Consider the following 25,829-nt stretch of genomic DNA (forward strand, 5'->3'; position numbering starts at 1 on the left):
TTCAACAATGGTACAAAAGTTTATTGAGATCCACCTATTCAATACACATTGGGTTCTTAAAAATTAAGATTTACATCTTGTCATACTAATTTAACGGGACATGTTTCGCCCATTGTATGGGCACTATAAGCCGTAATCTCATGTCTAAAAGATAAAGATCAGGATCCTGATTACTCTAGTCAAAATGTTACATAGAGAAACATATGTGTTGTAAAAATGAGGAAAACTTGTTGTGACTTCCTAATTGACAATTTACACAATTAAAACATGTTTAAAAATATGTACGAGTAAAATGAGTAATATTGGTACAATCTTACATTAAAATCCTTACAACATTTTTAAAATAGCCAAACTGTCCTGATTTACATGAACGGTAAGAAAGTCTGTGGCTAAAATTATGGCCCTGAGGTACAAGATCAAAATGAATGGAATCTGGTTAAAGGCAATGAACATTAAGTGGCTTAATCATTTAAAGAAGACATTAAATATTATTGCAGAAGGCTTGTAGTATTATCATAGAGTATACAGCTGTGTGACTGTTGGAGTTGTTGCTGTTGTTGTTAAACCCATATTTGTGAGGCGAGTCCACAGTCTTCTTATTTTTGTTGAAAAAATTATAAAAGGTTCATGGCTAAGTGTTGTCGTTGTGTGTCTTTACTACCTGATGTGATTGTTTCCTCGTTGTGCTAATACTCAAACGGGAACGTTTACGTTTGATGTTGGCTATAGCTTGAATGTTAAGAACGACTATTGATGGATGTGTGGTGAAGAATCTGTAATGAGAGGAGGGTAGAAAGACATTAAGTATAAAGAAAAGACGCCTATATTTGCCAAGAAACGCTGTGTATACATTTACTTACCCTCTTGATTTTTGTGGTATGAACTAGTTGCCCATGCAGCGTCAGAACGAGTGACACTTGCATTTCTTGTATTGTATCTGTGTGGAATTGAGGGAGGGGGGTGTGGTGAGGAGAGGTTGGCAGAGCGTTAAGCTCTGTGGGAGGTTAGTAGGGGCGGACACGGAGGGAGTTACCTCTAATGGAATGGTGGGAGCTTTTGTGGATATTATTTTAAGATTTTAAAGAATTTTATTTTGATTTAGTGATGGTAACAAGTAGGGTAAAATCTCGTATAAGGGATTTTCTACTTTAATTAAGTTGTTCAGATTATGGTTTTTGTTATTGTATTGATCTAAATAAATATAAATGCTTGTTAATTCATTCATTAATTTCCCTTTGCCCACTCTTTTGATAATAATTATTGTAAGGTCCTGTTCGATAGTTGTAAAATGATGCCCTGGATCTTTCATGTGAGAACTCACGGCTGAGAACTTGCTGTGTTTATTGGCATTATAGTGCTCTTGATATCTTGTAAAGAAGCTCCGGCCTGTCTGCCCAATATACAAAATATACTTAAATTAGCAACAAACCTCGTCCCAGATAAACCCAAAAAATTCTAAATTTGCCACTTTCACCTACAATAATCCAGGTATTCACCAGGTAACTAATCCCTTAAAAAAAAGCAAAATATCAACATTGCCTTTAGGACAACAAACACTAACCGCAACCTGTTTCTCAGTCGCAACACACTCAACTCAAACAGTAGCATCTTTTCAAGTTCAGGCATATACAGACTCAAATACACATAATGTTACGTTTTGTATATTGGGCAGACAAGCCGGAGCTTCTTTACAAGATATCAACAACACTATAATGCCAATAAACACAACAAGTTCTCAGCCATGAGTTCTCACATGAAAGATACAGGGCATCATTTTACAACTTTCGAACAGGACCTTACAATAACTATTATCAAAAGAGTGGGCAAAGGGAAATTAATGAATGAATTAACAAGCATTTATATTTATATAGATCAATACTATAACAAAAACCTTAATCTCAACGACTTAATTGAAGTAAAATATCCCTTACACAAGATTTAACCCAACTTGTTACAATCACTAAATCTAAATCAAAATATTCTTAATAATCTTAAAAGAACACCCACAAAAGCTCCCACCATTCCATTAAAGGTAACTCCCTCTGTGTCCGCCCCTACTAACCTCCCACAGTCAACAACACGTAAGCTTAACGCTCTGCCAACCACTCCTCCACCACACCCCCCTCCCTGTACAATACAAGAAATGAAAGTGTCACTCGTTCTGACTCTGCAAAGGCAACTAGTTCATACCACAAAAATCAAGAGGGTAAGTAAATGTATACACAGCGTTTCTTGGCAAATATAAGCGTCTTTTCTTTAAACTTAATGTCTTTCTACCCTCCTCTCATTACAGATTCTTCACCACACATCCATCAGTAGTCGTTCTTAACATTCAAGCTATAGCCAACATCAAGCATGAGCGTTCCTGTTTGACTATTAGCACAATGAGGAAACAATCACATCAGGTACCGTAGTAAAGACACACAACACCACCACTTAGCCGTGAACCTTTTATAATTTTTTCAACAAAAATAAGACTGTGGACTCGCCTCACAAGTACGGGTTTAACAACAACAGCAACAACTCCATCAGTCACACAGCTATATACTCTATGATAATACTACAAGCCTTCTGCAAGAATATTTAATGTCTTCTTTAAATGATTAAGCCACTTCATGTTCATTGTAACTGTTCTATGACTTCAATTTGAGCTGCCTTTAACCAGATTCCATTCATTTTGATTTTGTACCTCAGGGCCATAATTTTAGCCACAGACTTTCTTACCGTTCATGTAAATCAGGACAGTTTGGCTATTTTAAAAATGTTGTAAGGATTTTAATATAAGATTGCACCAACATTACTCATTTTACTCGTACATATTTTTAAACATGTTTTAATTGTGTAAATTGTTATTTAGGAACTCGCAACAAGTTTTCCTCATTTTTACAACACATATGTTTCTCTATGTAACATTTTGACTGGAGTAATCAGGATCCTGATCTTTATCTTTTAGACATGACATTACGGCTTATAGTGCCCATACAATGGGCGAAACATGTCCCGTTAAATTAGTATGACAAGATGTAAATCTTAATTTTTAAGAACCCAATGTGTATTGAATAGGTGGATCTCAATAAACTTTTGTATCATTGTTGAATTGTGTAATAGATCCAGAATGTTGTGATAATCCATATTTTCGTTATGAAACCCATGGAGATCTGTATGTTCCAGAGAATAATTTTTTGCTTAAATAAATTATTCCTCGTTGACAGACCGTCATAAAGTCCACTACCTAGTTTTGTTTTCAACCTGCTCTCCATTACTTTGAGTAACCTACTGGGCTGTCTCAAGAAATTCAGAGATCCATCTTGTTTCAGCAAGATGAAGCGCCAGTTTATTCATCTACTATTGGAGATGTATCTCCAAGGGAGTCCACTAACAGGATTCATCTCGGAGGGCAGAGGTCACTACTGAGACAAAGTGTTTTTATTTGTTGAAATGTGAAATACATCTCAATACATGTGGGACAAAAGATGGATCTCAGACTTAGTTATATTATCCATTAACAACCAGATTTAAGTTGTTCAAACTGGATAACAAATATATGAACATGGTGGCCTTGGTTGCTGTGAAGGGTTCAGATGCCCTCTTGTAGAACCATTTGTATATCGGTTATCAGCAACATGGGGGAACAGCTGACCTTTCTCTGCTAGAACACATCACTCTCTCACCATCTTGATTATACAGATGTTTGGAATACTGTGTTTAATTGACAGCCTCTAGTTGGAGGAATGTGAATGGCATTTGCCGTTGAAAATAAATGGAGGCAGACTGCCATATTTGTTATTTTGAATAGTGGCTACTCTTAATTTTTTCATTAAACCTTATACCGTACACTGGTCAATTGTTTATCCCCGTTTCTTGGTACGGGGATGGGATAAGATGAAATTTATGGCACATTCTGTTGGCCAGATACCCTTGCATATCATTTCAAAATTATTTCAAATTCACATAAATCTGATTACTGGCAAGACAAGTTGTGCACCAGATAAAGAAATTTCAAGTTACACCATCAACCATTAATAAACTTTTGTAGCTTTCATTTCAGTAATTTTTACAGCTTTCTGTACTATTCATATGGTACAAATTCAACTATCAATTGTCATGCTATTAACTAGACTTGTTCTTGTCTTAAAAACAAAAAATCACTGAATTATGGTATAGATTGAAGTTGGATGGATATTGTGGATATCTATGGTGGTGTTCTCTTTAAGTCATAAATCATTGGCTTTTACATGCCTTTTTCCAGCAAGTTTTTACCATTATAATGCATATAATTTCATGCGTATGTAAAACAGTACTAAATATCTCCAGGTGTACGAGATTATATTCATGTGATGGACTTAGCTTCTGGCCATGTTGCAGCCTTATCAAAATTGCAGAAGGAACATTTGAGATTAAAAGTAAGTAATAATTAAATAACTGGTAAACCTCTCATTATCTTACTTTTATTAGTTAATATTTCAAAAACTTGAACAGTCTTCTCAATATTACATTAATGAATTTCTCTAGAGTACATAACCAAAAATCATCAGTCTAGAAAAGTAATGTACATTATTCAAAATACCAGTAAAAGACAACTCTATATTTGTGTTACACCATCAGGGTATTGTACAAGTGTGCTTCTTGCACAAATATTTCTTGATAAAAATGAATGGGTTCTGGGACAGAAAATAATATTGGTCTACATAAGGACTAATAGTATTAAACAAACTCACTTACACTGCATAACAAATTTATGTACAAGTTTTATATTTGGGCTCTGGAAAGTGTGCAAAGTTATGATGTATTTTATTGTTTATAAATAGGAGACTTAGAAGATTATTACAATACACATACAACACTGTACCTGAGAGGCAATATTTTTATACTTATTACTCTACTTAATACCCTGTCATAGACTGTGAATGATACTTTTTTTTATCACTTAAATAAGAAATATTTACATAAATATGAAACAATGTTTGGCTTAGAAATTGGCAAGTCTGTTGGAAGTTTTGTTTAAGAATTCTGAAATCCTTTTACTTGCCATAATAAGGAATTTAAAATGCCTAGATACATAAGTGAACTTAATGAGAATGTGAGTAAAACCATCTTAATTATGCAGAAAAAAATTGGAAAGACAGTTTCACAAAATATTTCCATCCACCATTTCTCCACTTGAAAAATTGTTCTGCAACATTTAGATAAAATCACAGTACACAGTTTAGACACGTAAAATTTCTAATGCATTATTGTAGCAGATTGCAATCCAGTCAGGATGAGTGGCCCCCCATTGAATTTGGTTGACTTCTCCCCCAGCAGCAGTATAGGCCAGGATAGGATCTTTGTTGGCACTAGGTATGTGCTGAATGTCCCATATGAGGACCTGGTGGTCATCCCCAGCAGTACATATATGACAAGAAGAATATGGAGCCCAAGCAATGCCGTTCACACATGCACGATGATTATCCAGTCGAGCAACTGGAGTGCAAGGTACCCTCACATCCAAAATATTTACCTGGCATGCATCCATAGCCACAGTTGCAAGGTAGTTAGGATCCTGCTTATTCCAAGCCAAACGTAAGAGTGGAGTGTGCTGAGGATCCTCATAGATTATTGTGGAATGCTCCAAATGACGTAAATCGAACATTCGGACGGATCCATCGGCACCAACAGATGCAAACATATCCAGACCACCACCTGCACGGCTGAATGCTATGTCATATACTTCTTTATCATGAGCAATGAGTTGGGTCTTAACATGACCTACTACTGGACTAACTCTACCAAGAATCTGACCTGTTTCAAGTCCCCATATGGTACATGTTGTATCAATGCTTGATGTTCCAATAAGATTAGGATTTACTTCATTCCAATCAAATGATGTCAATGGAGCACAAAAGTCAGAGTTTTTAGTGTTGTTCAGTACACATTCCAGTCTTGTATCTGGTTCACCGGCCCGCCAAACCCGTAAATAATCTCCACAAGTAGCCAGCAAATCAGGAAATATTCCTTTACCATCAGGAATCCACATTATTTTTGTTGTGGGATATGGATGATCAAAAGTGCTTGTAACACGAAAATCAGAAGTATCTTCATCCAAAGACACTATCTGAACCTTATTTTTATATTCCTCAACAAAACTTCCAATGCCTAGCCTGAATCTTTTATCAGGCCTCATAGACCAATTCATGCTATATAAAGGCCAGGGAGCATCATATTTATAAATTTCTTTGCGTTTCATCCCAAGCCCAGCCATTGTTAACTATTCTGATAGGTAATTCACAAATGAGTAGCCTATATTTCACTATGGTTTGTACATATTTTAGTTGTATATTTTCACTGAGTGAAAAACTTTATTTAAAATAAAATTCAAGACATTCTGTATATTAACATAAATACTATGTGTACGTGTTCGTGTAAGCAGTAATTAATATTATGAACATATTTAACCGTGGATGGAAGAGAAGTGTAACTTTCTCAATCAGCAGAAAACAGAGTTGGTAGTGAACTTGGTAGCTTGATCAAGAGCACCGTCTAGGCATCTGAAAGAAAATAATTTATTTAAACCTATTTTCAAGAATAGATCAACACAGGTAATCATGAAATCACACAGAATAAAGGACATATTGCAAATAAGAATATAATACATAAGGAGATTACACTTTTCTAATATCTGATGGATTGAATTACATTAAATACTGCAGTGTTGGCCTTTAATAATCTCTTCATTGTAAAATTCTGACAGTTAATTTTGCTTCCAACAATCGATCTTATAATATCAAAATATAATTCAGTTCCTGCTAACAGAATATCTGACCAGTTTTATTAACATAAATGGATCCTATAAATAGAAATTCAACATATTACAAGCAAGCAAGATTTCAACAAACACAAACTTAATATAATACACATGATTCTCAATTTTTAAAAATGGATAAACAAATCTAACATTAATTAATAAAGTATGAATTTCCCACTTTTCAGACCTAATTCTGAAAGACAGCACACATTAAAAGTGTATTCACTAAAGATATGTTTGTGCTGCAATAAATGCAATATCAGCAAAATAATGAAATATATACAAATAAACATCAAATAATTGACTTAATATACTTCATTAATACAACGGTACAAGAGAAAGGAATAGAAGTAAATTTTCATGTAACCTTAACCTGCCATTGATTATGCTTAATTAACAATTGTGTGACCCCCATGTTTAATTACTGTATGCTTCCCATGTAGGTGTATAATCTTGGTTTGGGTTCGGGCTTGTCCGTAAAGCAACTAATTCACGAGTTTGAGACAGTCACAGGGGTTCCTATCCCATTCAAAATGGGCCCCCGACGGGTTGGAGATGTCGACAGTCTGGTTTGTGATGGCACTCTTGCAATGAATGAACTAGAATGGCAGCCCAAGTTTGACACTGAAACTATGTGTAAGTATGAGTAAAACATAACCTAGAAATTCTGTGTAATATTTTCATTTCAGACATACAACTTGGGCACAGGGCAAGGAATTTCTGTCCTCCAGCTTCTCAGAACATTTGAAGCAGTAACAAAAACAACAGTACCATTCGACATTCAAGCCCGTCGGACTGGGGATATTGTTTCCATGTATGCCAATACAACATTAGCAGAGAAAGAACTAGGCTGGAAAGCCAAGTACAATTTGGAACAAATGTGTAAGTGGGAGTGTGTGAATTGTATTCATGGTGACTCACAGGGAAATGGTTATATTTTGTTTTGCACTAACGAATGGTGGATTTAGAGCATGTGTAGACCTAATAGAGAAAATGAGCACAGTTCCCTATTAATCTTTTGGAGATTACATATGGAATGTAATCACTTTCAATTCTGAAGAAATCAACAAGATGCATGTTACATTGTTGGAAATGTAGATATTGGGTACAAAAAAACTTTAACATGAACTGAATTTATTCACAGTGAAAAATTGAGGCGCACCCCTTTTTAACAATCAACATCTGAGATGTTTTAAATGGCATGTACTTTTCATTGCATTCTTACAATTTTCACTCTCCACCCAAAGTTTGAAGCAGACTGAATACTTCCTCGATATTCAGAGAAGGTCTGTCAATTCCTCAGCCCAGAGGCTGACTGAATCCCCAACAATTCCACCATCAGTTGTCACAGATAGCCTGGGCAGCATTGAAGAGGTATACTAAGGAAATGAGAAGATGGGTAGTTTCGCCGTTGCTTTCTTCACCGAGCCAGAAGGTGCTATTGCATATCAGTCTGCTAAGCCCTGTAAAATGCATATATCAACTGACCCTAGGAGTTATATCTTCACACCATTCATCACGGATTGGCTGCATTAATAAGGAATGGCATAACTAGCATTGCTCATATCTTAAGTCACTTTCATACTGTCAGAGCAGCCAAAGTAAGACTGAGACAGACAGATCTATGAAAGCAACAAATATGCTTTAGCCCAGACCACAAGATATGGTGCACTGTAAACAAGATATCTATAGTACCATGCAAATTAATTGGCTCAAGGTATTTGTTTGGGTTTTCTTCATAATTTTTCAATGGTCGGCAATAGTGTGCTATCCATTGCTTATTCTTAGATCCTGTACACACTATATATTCTTCAGTGTTAGTCATTGGTAATTAATTATTAAATGAAAAGTGCACAATGTGCAAAAACAATTTTTGTACAGATGGTCAATTATGCTAATTTGTCAATTGTCCTCATTTTGCAGTTTTGTACATGGTATCTTTCACAATGATCATTGCACAGGTTACATATACAGTCTTCGTTTGGCTGGTGGAAGTTTTTGGTTTGGCAGAATCTGTGGTGAAATCCATGAGTGGCGTAACGTGTGATTATGTGCCATGGCTCGTAATTTGCTTGCTTCCACTCTTCCATCATTATGGGTCCGTGGAGTAGAAGTTGGACCAAATAGCATTTAGTTTCTCGTTTAAGGTTCGGCGTGCATTCTCGTAGGGCTTGGTGTTTGGTAGACACAACTGTGTTTTGATATCGTCAATGAAGTAGTCCTCTTTGGTTAGAACATATGTTAACCTTGAAGGGGCTGACTTCGCAATGCCTAGAATTCTCTTGAGATATCGGACCTTGACTTTTTCTATTGTCATCAGGTCGCTGAGTGTAAGTTTTTCCCAGGTGATGTTAATCCCATAGGTTGCTATTGGTGATATGGTTGTCCTGTACAGTAGCATTGCTGTACACAATGATATTTGTTGAGGTTGTTGAATGTTGTAGATGGCTTTTATTGCTGCAGCTGCTCTTTCTTTGACGTGGATACTGTAGGATGTTAGAGTAGTTTGGAGGATGACTCCAAGGTATTTGAATTTCGGCACTACTTCTAGAGGTTTGTTGCGCATGGTTATTGTTTTAGGTCAAAAGTGTATTTATTTCATTGTGTGTCACTTTTGAGGAATTTTGAGGACTTCTTCAATGGATATGACTCCCGGGAAGCATAGTGTGATTTTAACATTATCACAGAATACTTCCGTGACTCAAAGAAAGTTAGTTACTAAATGTGATATTGGTGTAGGCACTATAAATAGAATACTTCAGCGGCACAAACAGATTGGCTCAATTTTACTGATGAATGTTTTCTCCTCAGAAGAAGCAAAGCAAACCCAACCCCAGGCTCACTGCTGTGGACTTGGATCACGAGATGGGAGAAAGGGGAGTGAATCTGTTCTTCTATAAATGTCAGATTCCGATCTGTCAAAAATTAATTCAGGATAAATTTTTTAGAAAATACCTAAAAAAAGATACCATCAATAAAAATAGAATGACATGTTTTGTTCTCGAAAGAACATCGTCAGGATCTATCATTTTGTTTGAGTCGTCAGTCCATAGACTGGTTTGATGCAGCCCTCCATGCCACCCTATCCTGTGCTAACCTTTTCATTTCTACGTTTCTCCTGATCTGCTGCAGTCTCAGATAAAATAACAATAGCATCAGCAAATCTCAGGGTTTAGATTTCCGCTCCTTTTCTTTTCCTCCTTTTTTTTACATGTTTCTATCAAATCACACTTTTAATAATAATTGCTATAATAATGTTGAAATTGATGAGAAATGACTTCCATTATAACAAAAAATAAAAATCTAATGTTCGTCATAAACTTGTGGCAGTTGGCAGGAGAAATATGCAGGAAAATTTCTCTTGTGAGCACATAGTTATGGAACATAGGAAGCAAGTTATCTTTTTGAAGTTCAGGGGCAGAGGATTTAATGTGTGTGCTGAGCAAAGAATGAGCCTATTAACTTCAGCACATTTGCAACAGACTGTAAAAACACCCCGCAAAGATGATGTTCTGGGGGGGGGGGGGTGTTTCACATATGAAGGTTTGGGACCCTCGATACCAGTTGATGGGATGATGAAATGTGACCAGTACATCCAAGTGTTGGAAAATACAGTTGTTGGCAAAATGCAGAAGAGGTTTCCAGATGGTAACAGACTTTTTCAGCAAGATTTGACTCCATGCCAAACTTCAAAGAATGTGAAAAAATTCTTCAGTGAGAACAATATTTGTATTTTAGAGTGGTCAGGGAACTCCCCTGATATTAATCCAATAGAAAAGTTGTGGCCTCTTTGCAAAAGGAGACTCACAAAATATTAACTGTTCCACAAAGACACACATGATAAGAGTCTCTTGTTACAGTGTGGTTTCATGATTAAAAATATGTGCTCACTGCTTGTGGACACCAACCCATGTAAAGCAATGAAAAAAAGAAAAAAAAAAAGTGTATGTTATGTTGTGTTCTGATTAATTCACCTGGGACTGTAACCAAATATGGATTTGGGGTGGTCAGAATAGATAGGCAAACTTACAGTAAGAGGCAATCTGCTGTCTTACAGCATTGTCCAAAATTTTCCTTTTACAATATGGTGAATTTGCCAAAAGTCTGTTGCATTGTGACATTCTGTATATAAACTTAATGCTTTCTATACAACGAACTTTATTAGGGGGCACTTCCTACCAGTAATGAATTTTTCAGGTACCATACTGCTATAGTTATCACTGGCTCTAAGTGTTCAAACCTTACAGAGGTCATTTGTTGCTTTTTTTTTTTTTCAGCGTGCAAAAGCAGTAAGTGAGAAAGAGTTTGCTTTGTACTCAACAGTTCTCAGAATTTCATTTAAATTAATTTTACCAGTGATGTCATTGTCTGAGTGAATTTTGCTCATAATATGTGTATATTTCTGAATTAGTTTTTTGTCAGTAATATTACTATCTCACAGGATTAATGTGCATGAGGGGATTACTTAGAATAAGTAATATATCTCACGTTGTATGGTAAGAAGTCCAACTAAAATAATTGCATGTACATCAAAAGCATTATTTCTATTTACTCTGATTTGCAGTAACTATTCCCAGATAATTAAGATTATTTTTCCATCCTGCTTAGTAATTGATTCATTTGCAAGGAATACTTTTTTATTTCATTTCATTGTGAACATCTGGGTTCACTTACAGCTTTTAAAATCATGTTTATTATATTTGACACACAAGAGAAGTTTTAGGCCAAATTTCATCGATCCAGTTTACCATAAAGTAAAATTATATACTGTATAGCTGCAATATATGAGAGGTACCAGAATAGGAGGAAATATTACCATAAATATATAATATATATATAAGACATATGAAAGGTACCCGAACAGGAAGAGGCATAGTAGGAGCTCCTTAAAATGATGTTCGAAGAAGTGATTTTAAAGAGGAAGAACAGAGTAAAAAGAGATTGAGTGAGGGAAATTTGGGATGTTAGAAAAATGGAGAAGAGTTCTCATTCTAGTAGGTCAAAATGAAACACAAGGAAATAATGATACTAGATCTACTGATCTATGGAGACCATTAGTGGGCTTGTACAGTAATTTCAGATCAGCTACTTTTCTTTGAACAGGAAGAGGTCAGAGGTTAAATTTAATTTATGCTGGCTATTCAAATTAATTTACAGTCACTTGATTCCATGTGCATCCCTACTTTCTCTTTCTGTCTGGTATCCCTTTATTCTTCAATTCCTTCATTTGCAATCCAGGGTTATATGGCATGTCAGGTCATTTTAACATTTTGCAGAAGTCACTACATAACAGTTTTTGATTTACTGTATGTGTTTTAATACATGTAGCATACTTTCTGGCTACTTTAATTTTAAAAATCAATTTTCTGCATCTCATTCCTGTGTATATCATTTTTCTATCCTGTATAATTTTACATGCTTCCTTACTGTTGTTTCCTAGTCCTCAAACTTCCTCCCTGTTGATTTGTCAATTAAACAGCTGTTAGTTTTAAAGAGATGAAAGAGAACCAGAAGTTTGCCTTGAACAAAAGAATTCTTTGAAATGTAAGTTTTCCAACCAACTGTGCTGGGATTTATCCCGCAATACTGACCTTAAAAATCCGAACCAACTATGCTAATCAGCCAACCTCTCTCTTTTCTTCCGATGTCAAAAACTGAGTTCTGTAACTGCAAGTACTGTGCAAACATTTTTTAGTAACTGTTGGTTTTTCTTTGAATGATAAATGTTATATTCTTTTAAATTCTGAACTAATGTGATAATCTCTTTCACCTCTCCCCTTTTCACCTAACCAATTTCTCTTAGATCTGTAAGTTTGTTACTCCATCTAAAAAAAAACCTCACATCATGGAACAATAAAGAAAAGTAGAAATGATGAATCCTGATGGATCCAGTTAAAACATTGCAAATAATTCCAGTAAAAGCTATACATAAATGGAATTGTAACTTTTATTATAATCAATGGAATATAAGTTAACAGCTACTAAGCCAATAACAAGATTCTTAAAGTAAGTAGAGGAAAATTTAGCTTACCATTCTTGTACCAGTATCTTCATATATCATTTCCACATAATGTTTGTGTTATTTAGCATTCTTAAAATTCCTAATTCTAAGACAATGTATAGACTACCTGCAAGGTTAGAAAGATATGACTAAATGGTTGGGGATGAAAAAAAAAAAGACCTTGAGCCCTACCACTCAGATTGACGTCTACTTGTCATATAACTACTGGATTATTCAAAAATACATTCATACTTTGTAAAGGGGAGAAGGTGTACATCTGCTATTATCTTTAACTAACATCTCAATGTTTTAAATCATTTCCACCCTTGGTTTTTAATATCTAATGTGCTAATCATATTACATCTCATTTCAGGTAAGGATTTCTGGCGGTGGCAAACAATGAATCCTGATGGATACCGCCATGACATTGCAGATAATGCCAGTAAGATGGGAAAAACTAATGGAATTGCAACTTCTGTCATAATCAATGGGGCACAAGTCAATGGTCACTAAGTTGCTAAATGGCACATGTATTTATTGTACTGCACAAGATGTATATTATAGTATTCCTACATTGAAGCCAAGTAATAGTAGTACTGCTTTCCGGCTAGGGTACTCTTCATACTCCTGCACTGAAATAATTAATGGAAACAAATTCAGTCATTGAAGAAAATAGGAATATTGTTATTAGGAGATTACAGGTTGTTTTGCTAAAACAAAAATATGGAGCAACATTACAATCTTGTAATTTTTATGAACATGGGACTGTTCGATATTTCATACGAGTATCTCAATGTACATAATATGCAGAGGATAGAACACTTACTGTATGTCACATGTACATAAAAACTGGTAGAAAATCAGTACTTTTGACTGCAAACATTCTCAATATGAATAAAACTGAGAAAGGCATAAATCATCAATCGGGAATAGCTTGGAATTTTAATGTGTTAAACTTGTTTTCCAACTATAGAAATGGTGTTACGGAAGTCCCTCATACTACTGCAGAATTTGACTATCATGGTGAAAAAGGAACCTTTACATATAACTATAAGAGTATGGGTACATATGCAACTTTGAATCTCTGTGAAGTCCACTATATTAAAAAGTGGGCCCAGCAAAGTTCAAAGGTATTACTTGCTTGGATGTAGGAATCATATCAGTTTCAATTCACATGTTCATGTATTTTGATCTCTACTCATTAAACAGCATTTCACCTGTCTTCCAACAAAAAAATCAAAATATATACCCTATATATTTCGTCATCCTTTAGTTTGTCTTTAAATTATCCTTAGTAATTTAGATTTTAGAAATGGAGTTGTGATCTAGCAGACAATGTTGTTAGAACTCTACCACACACACCACGATTGTTTCATATGATGGTAAAGGGATGTGCTTTATATGTATGGGTGTAAGATAATAATTTTCAATTCATCAATTACACTGTGGAAACATCTGAGAACTCCACAACGCAATATCATTGATTTAGAAGACACACAACCACTTCTTCAATGCACATATTAAAGAGGGAATAAATAATCTGAAAATGTAAATATTGTACCTATCATACTAAAGCTTTACACAATGTAAGGGCTAGACAGTAAAACCATATATAAAGCTCGATCTACACAAGAAAATGAATACAAGTATGTAAAGTACTGGTTTGAAGACGACCAGAAAGTCACGGAATGATTTGGAGCATTATTCTCCTTAACATTATTAAGAAATGAATTGCACATTTTGGTTCTTCTTCGGCAATAATTTTTGAAACTTTCTGAAGACTGAAGATGCTATCTCTCTGTAATCAGTATCTTAAAGTAGCAAATATCCAAAAGAGAAATGAAAATGATTGTCCACAATTAGTATGTCAAATTGAAAATAAGCCCAGGAATTCTGGGGTTTGGCATTGCAATTTTTGTGGAGTTAAATTACTGCTGACTAAAACTAAGTTTCTGAAAGTTTGGAAAATTTCTCTTAGTAATACAGTATTACATAGGTGGAAATTGAAAAGGCATCATCTGCATAGAATAACAAAACAACTGAATTCAATATTAATGTAATTGTCATTATATTAACCTTATAAAATACTATGTTTGTGACAAACGACAAACATTACCAGTAGTATCATGTTTAGCCATCTTGTGCTGTAATGAACACCTTGATTCTGCCATACAGTGTCACAGACATGCTGAATATAATGTTAAGTTGAAACATTTCATGTCTATTCCAAGTTGCAGAATCAACTGAGTGAGGTTCCTTACAGGTGCTTCAAGACTAATAATATGCTAACTCAACCATTCAGAGAGAAGAATGGATAGCCAATAGGCTGTGGTAGCTGACTAACAATCTCCAGAAGACATTGGTTAACTGCATGGTACAGACACTGGCATTATCCTGCTGGAAGATTAGGAAGTATCCATCTGTGGTCACAAAGGAAGGGAAGCATGATACGTTTAATCAAATACTGTACTTTACTATGTCAGTACTGGACAGCTGGCAGTTTTCAGCAAGAAATTTGATAGTGCTGCTACCTACATGGCAGGGTGTGGCAAACTCAAGAACAGCATATTGTCAAGGGAAGTTTTTAAAACAATGTCAGAATATTTAAACAATCTGACATTCCTTAGCATATGTCAATTCGTTCCATTGTGTATTAAAAGCTGGCTTCTCAATTTACACACAGGACAAATTGAGGAAGAACACTACAATTTTCAGGAGACGTTAACAGGAAAAATATCTTATGTATTTAATATTTATTTGGAGAATATTTAAATGCCTCTTGTTAGAAAGTTAAATACAGAATAACTGCCTTGGTTGACAAGCCCAATAAACTAAATGTCTGTAGGGTAGCATTGAAGCTTATGTCAATAAGTATTTCAATTAATTTGTTAAGGAGACGAATTATGTATGTGGAAGACAGAAGGGAAATGATGTGTAGAAAGGCAAAGAACATTATGGTATGCATTTGAAACTTGGTTATAACTGACCCCAATATTGACAAGGTGAATTAAAATTAAATTCCTTGATTCACTTTACGTTTATGAAGACATGCATTCTAACCATCATTTGATAGTTTGGAAAACAGCGGAAGAATCTTAACATCTCGATAGGATCCTGTCATGAAATTCTCATGATGTGTAGAAAAGCTTCAAAGCTTATTCCACAACTCCTCTTAGAGGAACAGAGCCACCCTTCAATTTCCATGTGTCAGGGACTTCTGGATCGGGCTAAAGAAGATGAGAACTTCATAAAGACTATCACAACTGATGATGAAATATGGGTTTATGGATATGACATTGATACAAAAACACAATCACAGTGACGTGAAAATGTTGCTAGACGGTCTTCTCAGACATCCACAGTGTTGTGTGGACCCTGAATTTTTACCTGAGGTTCTGAAATGTCTGAGAGAAAAAGCCTGGAGAAAGACCAGATCAGACATTGAAAATTTAGAGAACTGTGCTTCCTACCCATCTCCGATTTACCTAACCTAACCCCAGCAGACTTTTTCTATTCCCCAAACTGAAATTTACCCTGATAGGATGATTTCAATGTGATAGAGAGATCAAAACTGAAATTGCAGGCAGACTGAATGTGATCCCCCAAACTGCTTCCAGAAGTGGAAACGGCATTGAGATGATTGTATTATTAGAGGAAACATTCACAAGGAGACAAACCTTACAAGGTTGCAGGTAAGTTCCCTAGAGAGTTATTTTCGTAGTTAGATTTTCTTAGAACAGGCCTTAGTTTTTAAAAGTGGAATAATTTCATTACACAGTAAATATCTACCAACAACAATTAACGATGATGCCATCAATATGGCAAGCGGTGATGCTTCTAGTAAAAGTTAATCCTAAACATGGTCTAAAATAATTTGTAGTGAATAGGAATAGTATTTCAACTGCCAAGGGCATGTAGACATGACAGTAAAGCCAGAGAAAATGAGGGAGGAAATAATACTTAAGACCTACAACAGGCTCATTATAGACAATGAGTGCATTGAAGATCAAGATGTCTGTGGGTCAGTAAATAATAATGTTATTGGTTTTTCATTCTATTAACTATTTTTACGGTTTTCCAACAGGCTGACGTGCTGAAATTTTCTCCTGGAAGAATTCCTTTACTTGCTGGTACATACCAAACATGAGGCTGATGTATCTGAACACCCTTCTTGCAAATTTCTAACTTTAGACCTAATTGGAATTTTCATTTCTATTTGTGCTTAGTAATAACCTGTTGTAATTAGGATACTTGTGAATGTAGTTTAAAACTGTTGTAGTGTATTATAGTATTTTTTAAAAATAAATGCTATTTATTCGGGGCGTCAACCTAAGAAGATCTTTTGCCCTTACTTTGCACCATATGTTATGCACCTGCGTGTATTTGGAAATTGTGGAAGTGTAAAGTGTTGAATGTGAGGAAAGGAAAATTAGGGACGATACAAACACCCAGTCCCCAGGCCGGGGATATTAATCATGTACAATCAAAAACCCCTGACCTGGCCGGGAATTGAACCCAGGGCCGCCGGGTGACAGGCAGACACGTTGCCCCTTACACCGCGGGGCCGGACATAGTATCATATTAGAAATTAGTGTGTTTATTCTATTACTGTGAAATATTTATGTAGTATAGAATCTGTAGTATATTTGGTACCTGTAGTAACTCCCTTACTAGAATTCTGTTGTAGTAATTAGGGTAGACTTAACTGCAGTTTAAAATTGTGTAATTCAAATGTAGGAACTGTGGGTGTGGCCAGGCATTAAACAGTATGAGGGAGGAGTTGGAGAGTTTGACGGAGATAATTAGGATTCTCTCAGAGGACAGGAAGGAAAGTAGGCCTCCCTCAAACAATGTACAGGATACAGTAGGTGTAAAAGAGGGATGGTGGTCTAATGTTTTAAGGGAAGGAGATTGCAGGCTAAGAGCTCCATTCAGGATCAGAATTTAGGACAGGTGTCTGTGAGAAATCTGTACGAGTCACTGCAGATAGAACGACCTAGGGAAGATGAGAAACAAGGAACTGTTGCTGAGAAGTGTGGAAGTAGGAGGAAGGGAAAAGGTAGGAAAGGGAAATGTGGAGTAGTGGATAGGAAAAGACAGGAAGAACAGTGTCATGGGATGAAGAAAAGGGAGGAGGAAGTAGCTTCTGCAGTTGTCAGGAAAGATAGGACTGACCAGAAAGAGAGGGAATCAAGTGAGGTGGGTAGGGTTGAGGCTCTGGTCATGGGAGATTCCATTGTTAGACATGTGGGGAAAGTGTGTGGAGGAAAGGGAACCAGGGTAGAGTGTTATCCAGGAATTAGGATGAGGCAGATGTTGAGGAAAGTAGAAGAGAAGGAGGAGGGAAAGGAGAAGGTAGTAGTGTTTCACATTGGTACTAACGACGTAAGATAAGCAGGTATAAGTATCAACGTACCTGGGGATGTGTGGGGTCTGGTAAATGCAGCATGGGTGAAGTTTAAGGAAGTGGAGATTGTTATCAGTGAAATACCATGTGGGAGGGATACTGACTGGAAGGTGATTGGGGATTTAAATGAGACTAGGGAGTGGGTATGTGGGAAACTGGGAGTAAAATTTCTAGATCTTAATGGGTGGGTAGGAGATGGGGATCTGCGTTCAGATGGCCTTCACTTAAACTGCAGTGGTACATATTAATGCATTGCGGACGGGAGATGAGTTAACTCGTGTTTGGCTGGCTGAGCGTTGCGGACGGGAGACAAGTTAACTCATCTTCACAAGACTCGCATGTTTGGTGACATCTGTCGAAACTTCCGGAACTAGCTGGCTGTCAAGGTTACTAGATCTCAGTGTTGAAGCTTTTGCGTTATTCCATGATAGCTTTGCGTTACATTCTTCTGTTTCATGATTCATTTGCTAAGTTTTCAGACCTCATGTTTACATCGTTTAAGGAGCCATGTGGTGGGTACGGTGGCGCTTCCCAGACTGAACACAAGCTTAGATGCAGACGAGGTTTGTACTGAATTATATCCGGATAAGTAACCGGATTGCCCCAGTGATGGTGACGACCGCGAGTTCGATGTTGAAAGCTATTCTAACAAAAGGGTTTCGGTTGATAATAATGATACACATCCTCCAAAACAACGTGACGTAGAGGTGGTCGGGAACGAGGCTGAAAGTGATATTGTGAGTGTAAATGGAAGTATGTCTATTTATTCTGATGAATGGGTAGAAAATAATAGTTCACCAACTTTAGAGGATTTCCCAGGAGTTCCTGGCAAAACGGTCAGACTTGATGAACCTCAAAATATTGAGTAGTAGGACTTACTTTTTGTGACGATTCCTCTGAACTTGTTGCAGAGCATACAAAATTGTATCACGAGAAATCTCCTAAGAGCTTGAAGTGGCCTGATGTAATGATATGACACCATGATTTTTGCTTTGTTTATATGATGGGACAGGTAAAAAAAGTCATATTGTTAAGACTACTGATCAACTGATCCCCTCATTTAAACTACCATATACAGTGAGTAGAAATAGATTTGAGCAGATACCACAAAAGGAAATGTTAATAGGACTCTTACCAAAGGTCTCCTGTAAATTTCACCACAATCAGTATAAGATTAGTGAAGCTCGAGTCATTTGTTTATGAGCATGCACTGTAGCAATAAGTTACACAGAAAATGGCCAGGCACAGGGGTTGAGCAGTGTGATGATCACCCGATCTGCAATGTGTTAAGTTTAAAAATTTGTTCAGAACGGTTATAGGAAGGTACATTCAGGGAAACAAGATGACCTAGGGAGCAGTGATAAGGCAACAGGGAACTGGAGTAAAGTAGGGATGACACAAAAATGTTAGTGCTGAACTACAGAAGTATTGCAAAGAAAGGAATATAATAAAGTAATTTAATATATATATACTTACCAGATATTGTAACAGGAGATGAATCATGGCTGAGAAATGATATAAAGGATGCAGAAATTTTCTCACAGAAATGGAGTGTGTATCGTAGAGATAGGATAGGAATGGTAGAAAGGGGGAGCATTCATTCTGGTGAAAGAAGAATTTGTATGCCATGAAAAAGTTAAAGACGACAAACATGAAATTCTAGGTGTAAGGGTCATCTCTAAAAATAATAAGCAACTTGATGTTTTTGGAGTGTACAGACTGGGAGAGGGTAGAGCTGACACTAATTCAGATTTATTTGATAAGATAATCAGACATGTGGGAAACGATAAGGAAAGGAACAGGATTGTAACGGGTGATCTCAATTTACCAAATGTCGATTGGGAAGGTAATACGAACAAAGGAAGCAACAAATGGCAAATAAGTTAATATGGAAAGGGCATCTGATTCAGAAAGTGATAGAACCAACTAGAGGGAAGAATATTCTGGATGTGATGCTAGAAAAACCAGACGAGCTCTATAGAGAAACCGAAGTAATAGATGATATTAGCGATCACAAAGCTGTTTTTGTCGTAGTTAAAAATAAATGTAAAAGAAAGGAAGATATTAAAATTAGGACTATTAGGCAGTACCATATGGCTGATAAAACAGGCATGAGGGAATTTTAAAAAAAGTAACTATGATTGTTTACATTTTTATCTACCATTTTCCACCAGACTCTGGGATGGGTTTAACGCAGTTGTTGAGAAATGTGAAAATAGGTTTGTACCTTTAAAGGTGGTAAGGAATGGTAATGATCCACAATATTATAACAGAGAAGTAAAGAGACTAAGAAGGAGGTGAAGGTTAGAAAGATATAGAGTTAGAAATGGCTGTGGAAGTAAGAAGAAATTGAAGGAACTTACTAGGAAATTGAATCTAGCAAAGAAGGCAGCTAAAGATAACATGATGGCAAGCATAACTGGCAGTCATACAAATTTTAGTGAAAAATGGAAGGGTTTGTATAGGTACTTTAAGGCAGAAACAGGTTCCAAGAAGGACATTCCAGGAATCATTAATGAACAAGGGGAGTGTGTATGTGAGGATCTTCAAAAGGCAGAAGTATTCAATCAGCAGTATGTAAAGATTGTTGGTTACAAGGATAATGTCCAGATAGAGGAAGTGACTAATACTAAAGAAGTATTACAATTTACCTATGACAACAATGACATTTACAGTAAGATACAAAAGTTGAAAACTAGAAAAGCAGCTGGAACTGATAAGGTTTCAGGGGATATACTAAAGACAATGGGTTGGAATATAGCACCATATCTGAGGTACTCATTTGATTATTGTTTGCATGAAGGAGCAATACCAAATGAATGGAGAGTTGCTATAGTAGCCCCTGTGTATAAAAGGGTGATAGAAATAAAGCTGAAAATTACAGGCCACTCAGTTTGACATGCATTACATGTAAGCATTGGCAAAGCATTCTTTCTGATTATATTAGACATGTTTGCAAAATTAATAACTGGTTTGATAGAAGGCAGATTGGGTTTAGGAAAGGTTATTCCACTGAAGTTCAACTTGTAGGATTCCAGCAAGATATAGCAGATATCTTAGGATTCAGGTGGTCAAATGGACTGTATAGCGATTGACCTATCTAAGGCATTTGATAGGGTAGATCATGGGAGACTATTGGCATAATGAGTGCAACTGGACTTGATGAAAGAGTGAATGAATGGGTGGCTACATTTCTAGAAAATAGAACTCAGAGAATTAGAGTAGGCAAAGCTTTATCTGTCCCTTCTAATAATTAAGAGGGTAATTCCTCAAAGCAGTATTATCGGACCTTTATGTTTTCTTATATATGTCAATGATATGTGTAAAGAAGTGGAATCAGAGATAAGGCTTTTTGCAGATGTTATTCTGTACAGAGTAATAAATAAGATTGTGAGCAACTGCAAAATGACCTCGATAATATTGTGAGATGGACAGTAGGCAACGGTATGATAATAAATGGGGTTAAAAGTCAGGTTGCAAGTTTTACAAATAGGAAAAGTCCTCTCAGTTTTAATTGCTGCATTGATCGTGTGAACGTTCCTTTGGGGGATCACTGGAAGTACCTAGGTGTTAATATAAGTAAAGTTTTTCATTGGAGTAATCACAAAAATTGATTTTAAATAAAGGGTACAGATCTCTGCACATGGTTATGAGGGTATTTAGGGGTTGTAGTAAGGATGTAAAGGAGAGGGCATATAATGTCTCTGGTAAGACCGCAATTAGAGTATGGTTCCTGTGTATGGGACCCTCACCAGAATTACTTAATTCAAGAACTGGAAAAAATCCAAAGAAAAGCAACTCAATTTGTTCTGGGTGATTTCCGACAAAAGAGTAGCGTTACAAAAATGTTGCAAACTTTGGGCTGGGAAGACTTGGAAGAAAGGAGACTAGCTGCTCGACTTAGTGGTATGTGATATAGATATTGATTCCCATAGGGAAATGTACATTCATATTTATAAATATTTTAAAATTACATTTATATTTACTCATTCGGGACAAATATTTCAGGTTCCCTATGGGAATCAACATCTACATCATCTGATGGCCAGGCAGGCATCAATTTTTGGAAATGAGACAAAGTCTCTCATAGTGCATTGGCACTGCCGGTGGCTCCAAGTAGCCTACGCAGTGGCCTCCACAGTATGTACTAGCCATGCATCTTGGTGGGTGTGCTATTTACCAACTAATGAGCCCAACTTAGCACACTGGGACGAAACGCTGGCAACCAGGAATGAGTTAGCTGGAAAATTTATAATGACCAATAACGGACCAACTACATTGGTATTATAAGTGGTATGTCTCGATCTGTCAGTGGAGAGATGGCATGGAATGACATCAGTAGACGAACAAGTTTGAGTGGTGTCTTTAAAACTAGGAAAGATCACAATATGAAAATAAAGTTGGAATTCAAGAGGACAAATTGGGGCAAATATTAGTTTATAGGAAGGGGAGTTAGGGACTGGAATAAGTTACCAGGGGAGATGTTCAACAAATTTCCAGTTTCTTTGCAATAATTTAAGAAAAGGCTAGGAAAACAACAGATAGGCAATCTGCCACCTGAGCGACTGTCCTAAATGCAGATCAGTAGTGATTGACTGATTTACATACAACCAGACTGAGCCAGGATCAAAATCATCAACTTAAATTCAGAAAACAAGCTCTCTATTGTATGAGCCCTTCAACCTGGTGCAGGTTGTTGGTCGGTAAATTCCAAGTTCACAGTACAGATAATATTAAGTTACAAGCTCTATTAGTGGATCAATATGTAAATATAAACCTATATGTGATGTATATAACTTGTATAAATTAGAATTGCAAGAAGGATGGGTGCAAGTACAGGTGTATGTGGGCGAATGTGTATGCGTGCACGTGTGGGAGTGGTTGTGAATGAGTGTGTATACAGGGGTCTGAGTGAGAGTATAAATGGCTGGGTGTTCTTACTCTAATATTTTCAGGATAAATCAAGATAATTATTATTCTAAGGGTACAGTGTTTGTAGTTTAAATATGTAAATTTAAAATTGTCTACATAAGTTTGTATGTAAATATTCAGTAGAGTTTATGTACACATGTGGAGATGGAGGCACTTCCGTGTACGTGGGGCTTGCCCTTTCTCCATCTACCACCCCTAAATTGTACATGTACAATTTAAGGAAAATAAATAATAATAATAATAATAATAATAATAATAATAATAATAATAATAATAATAATAATAATAATAATAATAATAATAATAATAATAACAACAAACTATTAATAATGAGCAAAGTTATATCTTACCAACATTACTAGTAGAATACTTCAAATTCTTGAGGGGAGCATGTCTTTCTAACAACTACTGTGAATCATCTTCTTGTTCATTGGAAGGGCAATACAGACTCATCCTTTGTAGTTTAAGGACTTCATAACCCCAGCTTGTCCAATTAGGTAGCAAGTATCTGGCGAACAGTTCCAAACACTGTGGCTGTGGGCCTAGGTATGGTGACAAGACCTCTATAAAACAACATTTTAAACAATATTATAAAAACAATAGTATTTAATGAAAATACACATATTAAACAGAACCAGAATATTTCTCTCCAATGAAAACACAATTACATATAATCACTGGTACATAATAAAGAATATAGTTTAATGAGTGTGTTCAGAAAGTTCAAAATATCTTCAACTGCTGTATGCTGGAGCTTTTTCTATGCAGTCTCATGATTTGAATACCGGTACTTCTAAAGTGACATATGACTGCATGAACCATAGTCATTATAAAATGATAAAGTCACTTTTAAAACCGTGCCAATGATTCACTGTATAATAAAAAGAATCAAACACAATATCAACACATATAAAATTGATTTATCAGAACCAGTTTTCAAAATTGAAATTTCATTATCAATAAGGTTCTTAAAATTTACATGTAAAATAAATTTTTAAAAAACTGGTGTAGACCTGTGGAAGAGCTGCTTCATACTAATATGTCTAACCAGTCCCTTCATAGTCAGAACAAAATGACATGGTCACCAAAATTATATAACTTAACATATTTTATGCAGATATTTTTAGAAAAAAATGTTAAATGTAAATTTTAAGAATGTTACTGATGATGGAATTTAAATTCTAGAAACTGGTTCTAACAAATTAATCTAATATGTGCTGATACAGACTGTGTTTTAATTCATTTATTGTATTATGAGACATCTCTTAGTTGGGCAGTGATCAGTAGAAGCAGTATTCATATTCAATCCCCAGGTAGCTGAGCTAACTGTCTGGGGGTCATACAATTTTATAGAAAGCTCTTTATAAGTCTCAGTGTCTAAAATAACAGTTTAACAGAAGAAGAGGTAAAACACCAGTATAAATCAGAGACATTTGCAGCTATGATTGAATTAGGAAATCTTGTTTTAACTGAGCTAAAATATGTCCAAACAGCCATTAAAAACAGCAGTCCTGAAATATTCTTTTTGATCTACTGACACAATTCATCAAAATGTTATTTCACTTTTCAGGTCCATTCATTTTCAACCTGTGTCGATATTCCCAACGCCTTGCCAAAGATGTTGTTGATGATGTTGCTTCTTCAAAATTATTTCAGTAGGCTGAAACATTACCCACTAGATTCTCAAGAAAAGAACAACCTTTATCTAGCTCAACATTTTCTAACTGCATAATCTGTGCATTCCAGAATTATTGTTTGCAACACTATCTGAAAAACAAATTCAAATTTCTCTGTTTGTTCTCCTTTTACTTTTATGTTAGATAACAGTAGTATTTTTGACAGGGCCTTACGTAAGTTGGCACAGCCCCGTCAATACCAATTTTTCCTAGTACTTAGTGGTAAAGGATCTGTTGTCCTGCTTCGCATCTTTAAGAAAAAACACACTGGCTAATACGGATTCTGTCTAACAAAAAACTTTCTAGTTTCATCATCAGCATCTAACTGATAATCAGTTGAAGACTCTGTAAGTCTAAATATATTTATGACGATTCTGTGAGTATCGTGTCGTTTTCACAATTGTTTTACTATCTGTAGAGGACCAAACTACAAAAAGGATGAGTGCCACAAAGTTTTCAGCTAGAGCAAATTTAAGGTTTGGGCCACTGGTATAAAATCATACCATGTTTTTTAAAATACTACACCCACCTAGCATTCCTCCCAAATGTTGTATTGTCAATCCATACTTCAAATCACTTACTTAGTTATTTTTTATATCCCAAAAAACATAACATTACAAAATATACAATCACTAATTTTGCTATTTAAGCAACTGACACTCTCAGCACTATCCATTTTCACATGTTTATTTGGACACTTAGTCAAAACAAACTAGAACAGCCACTAGCCAGCACAATGGATCAAACTGGAATGTAAACAAACCCACAAGACTGAGTGCATAGGGAACCTGTTGGACTGTCATCCTTTTTTGCTACTGGTTGAGTTCATGTTCATCTTTCTTGTAAAGTATAGCATTAATCTGAAGCCTAATAACAGTTAAACCATCATCCTTTATGTGTAAAACCACCCCCAGCAGTTTCTAATGATCCTTGTCAATCCATTACCAATATAACCTCATTTTTGAAAAAAGACCCTCATCCTTTTTGCAGTGTGGTCCTCGTATCTATTATATCTTCATTACTTAATTT

The 25,829-nt window shown here is 35.8% G+C and overlaps 2 protein-coding genes and 1 pseudogene across 4 annotated transcripts in view; 1 reads left to right on the forward strand and 2 right to left on the reverse strand.

Annotated features, from left to right (window-relative positions):
- Nucleotides 1-14,050, forward strand: part of LOC136873828 (UDP-glucose 4-epimerase) — a 73,166-nt gene extending 59,116 nt beyond the window's left edge. The window contains exons 6-8 of one of the 2 annotated variants that reach the window (XM_067147090.2): nt 4,315-4,403; nt 7,228-7,420; nt 13,159-14,050. In XM_067147090.2, coding sequence (XP_067003191.1) covers nt 4,315-4,403; nt 7,228-7,420; nt 13,159-13,298 — 422 coding nt within the window. In that variant the 3' untranslated portion in view covers nt 13,299-14,050. Of the gene's footprint in view, nt 1-4,314; nt 4,404-7,227; nt 7,421-7,473; nt 7,667-13,158 lie in introns of both variants that reach the window. The other variant, XM_067147089.2, reaches the window with a different exon arrangement.
- Nucleotides 4,429-6,251, reverse strand: LOC136874224 (DDB1- and CUL4-associated factor 7 pseudogene; annotated as a pseudogene).
- The window catches only part of Mettl4 (Methyltransferase like 4), a 51,338-nt gene continuing 31,898 nt past the window's right edge, over nt 6,390-25,829 (reverse strand). Inside the window, exons 5-6 of one of the 2 annotated variants that reach the window (XM_067147091.2) lie at nt 23,475-23,687; nt 6,390-6,527 (exon numbers count right to left, since the gene is read on the reverse strand). In XM_067147091.2, coding sequence (XP_067003192.2) covers nt 23,530-23,687 — 158 coding nt within the window. In that variant the 3' untranslated portion in view covers nt 6,390-6,527; nt 23,475-23,529. Of the gene's footprint in view, nt 6,528-23,474; nt 23,688-25,829 lie in introns of those variants that run through there. The other variant, XM_067147092.2, reaches the window with a different exon arrangement.

Source organism: Anabrus simplex, chromosome 5 (assembly GCF_040414725.1).
Source record: "Anabrus simplex isolate iqAnaSimp1 chromosome 5, ASM4041472v1, whole genome shotgun sequence".
In the NCBI taxonomy this organism is placed as follows: domain Eukaryota; kingdom Metazoa; phylum Arthropoda; class Insecta; order Orthoptera; family Tettigoniidae; genus Anabrus; species Anabrus simplex.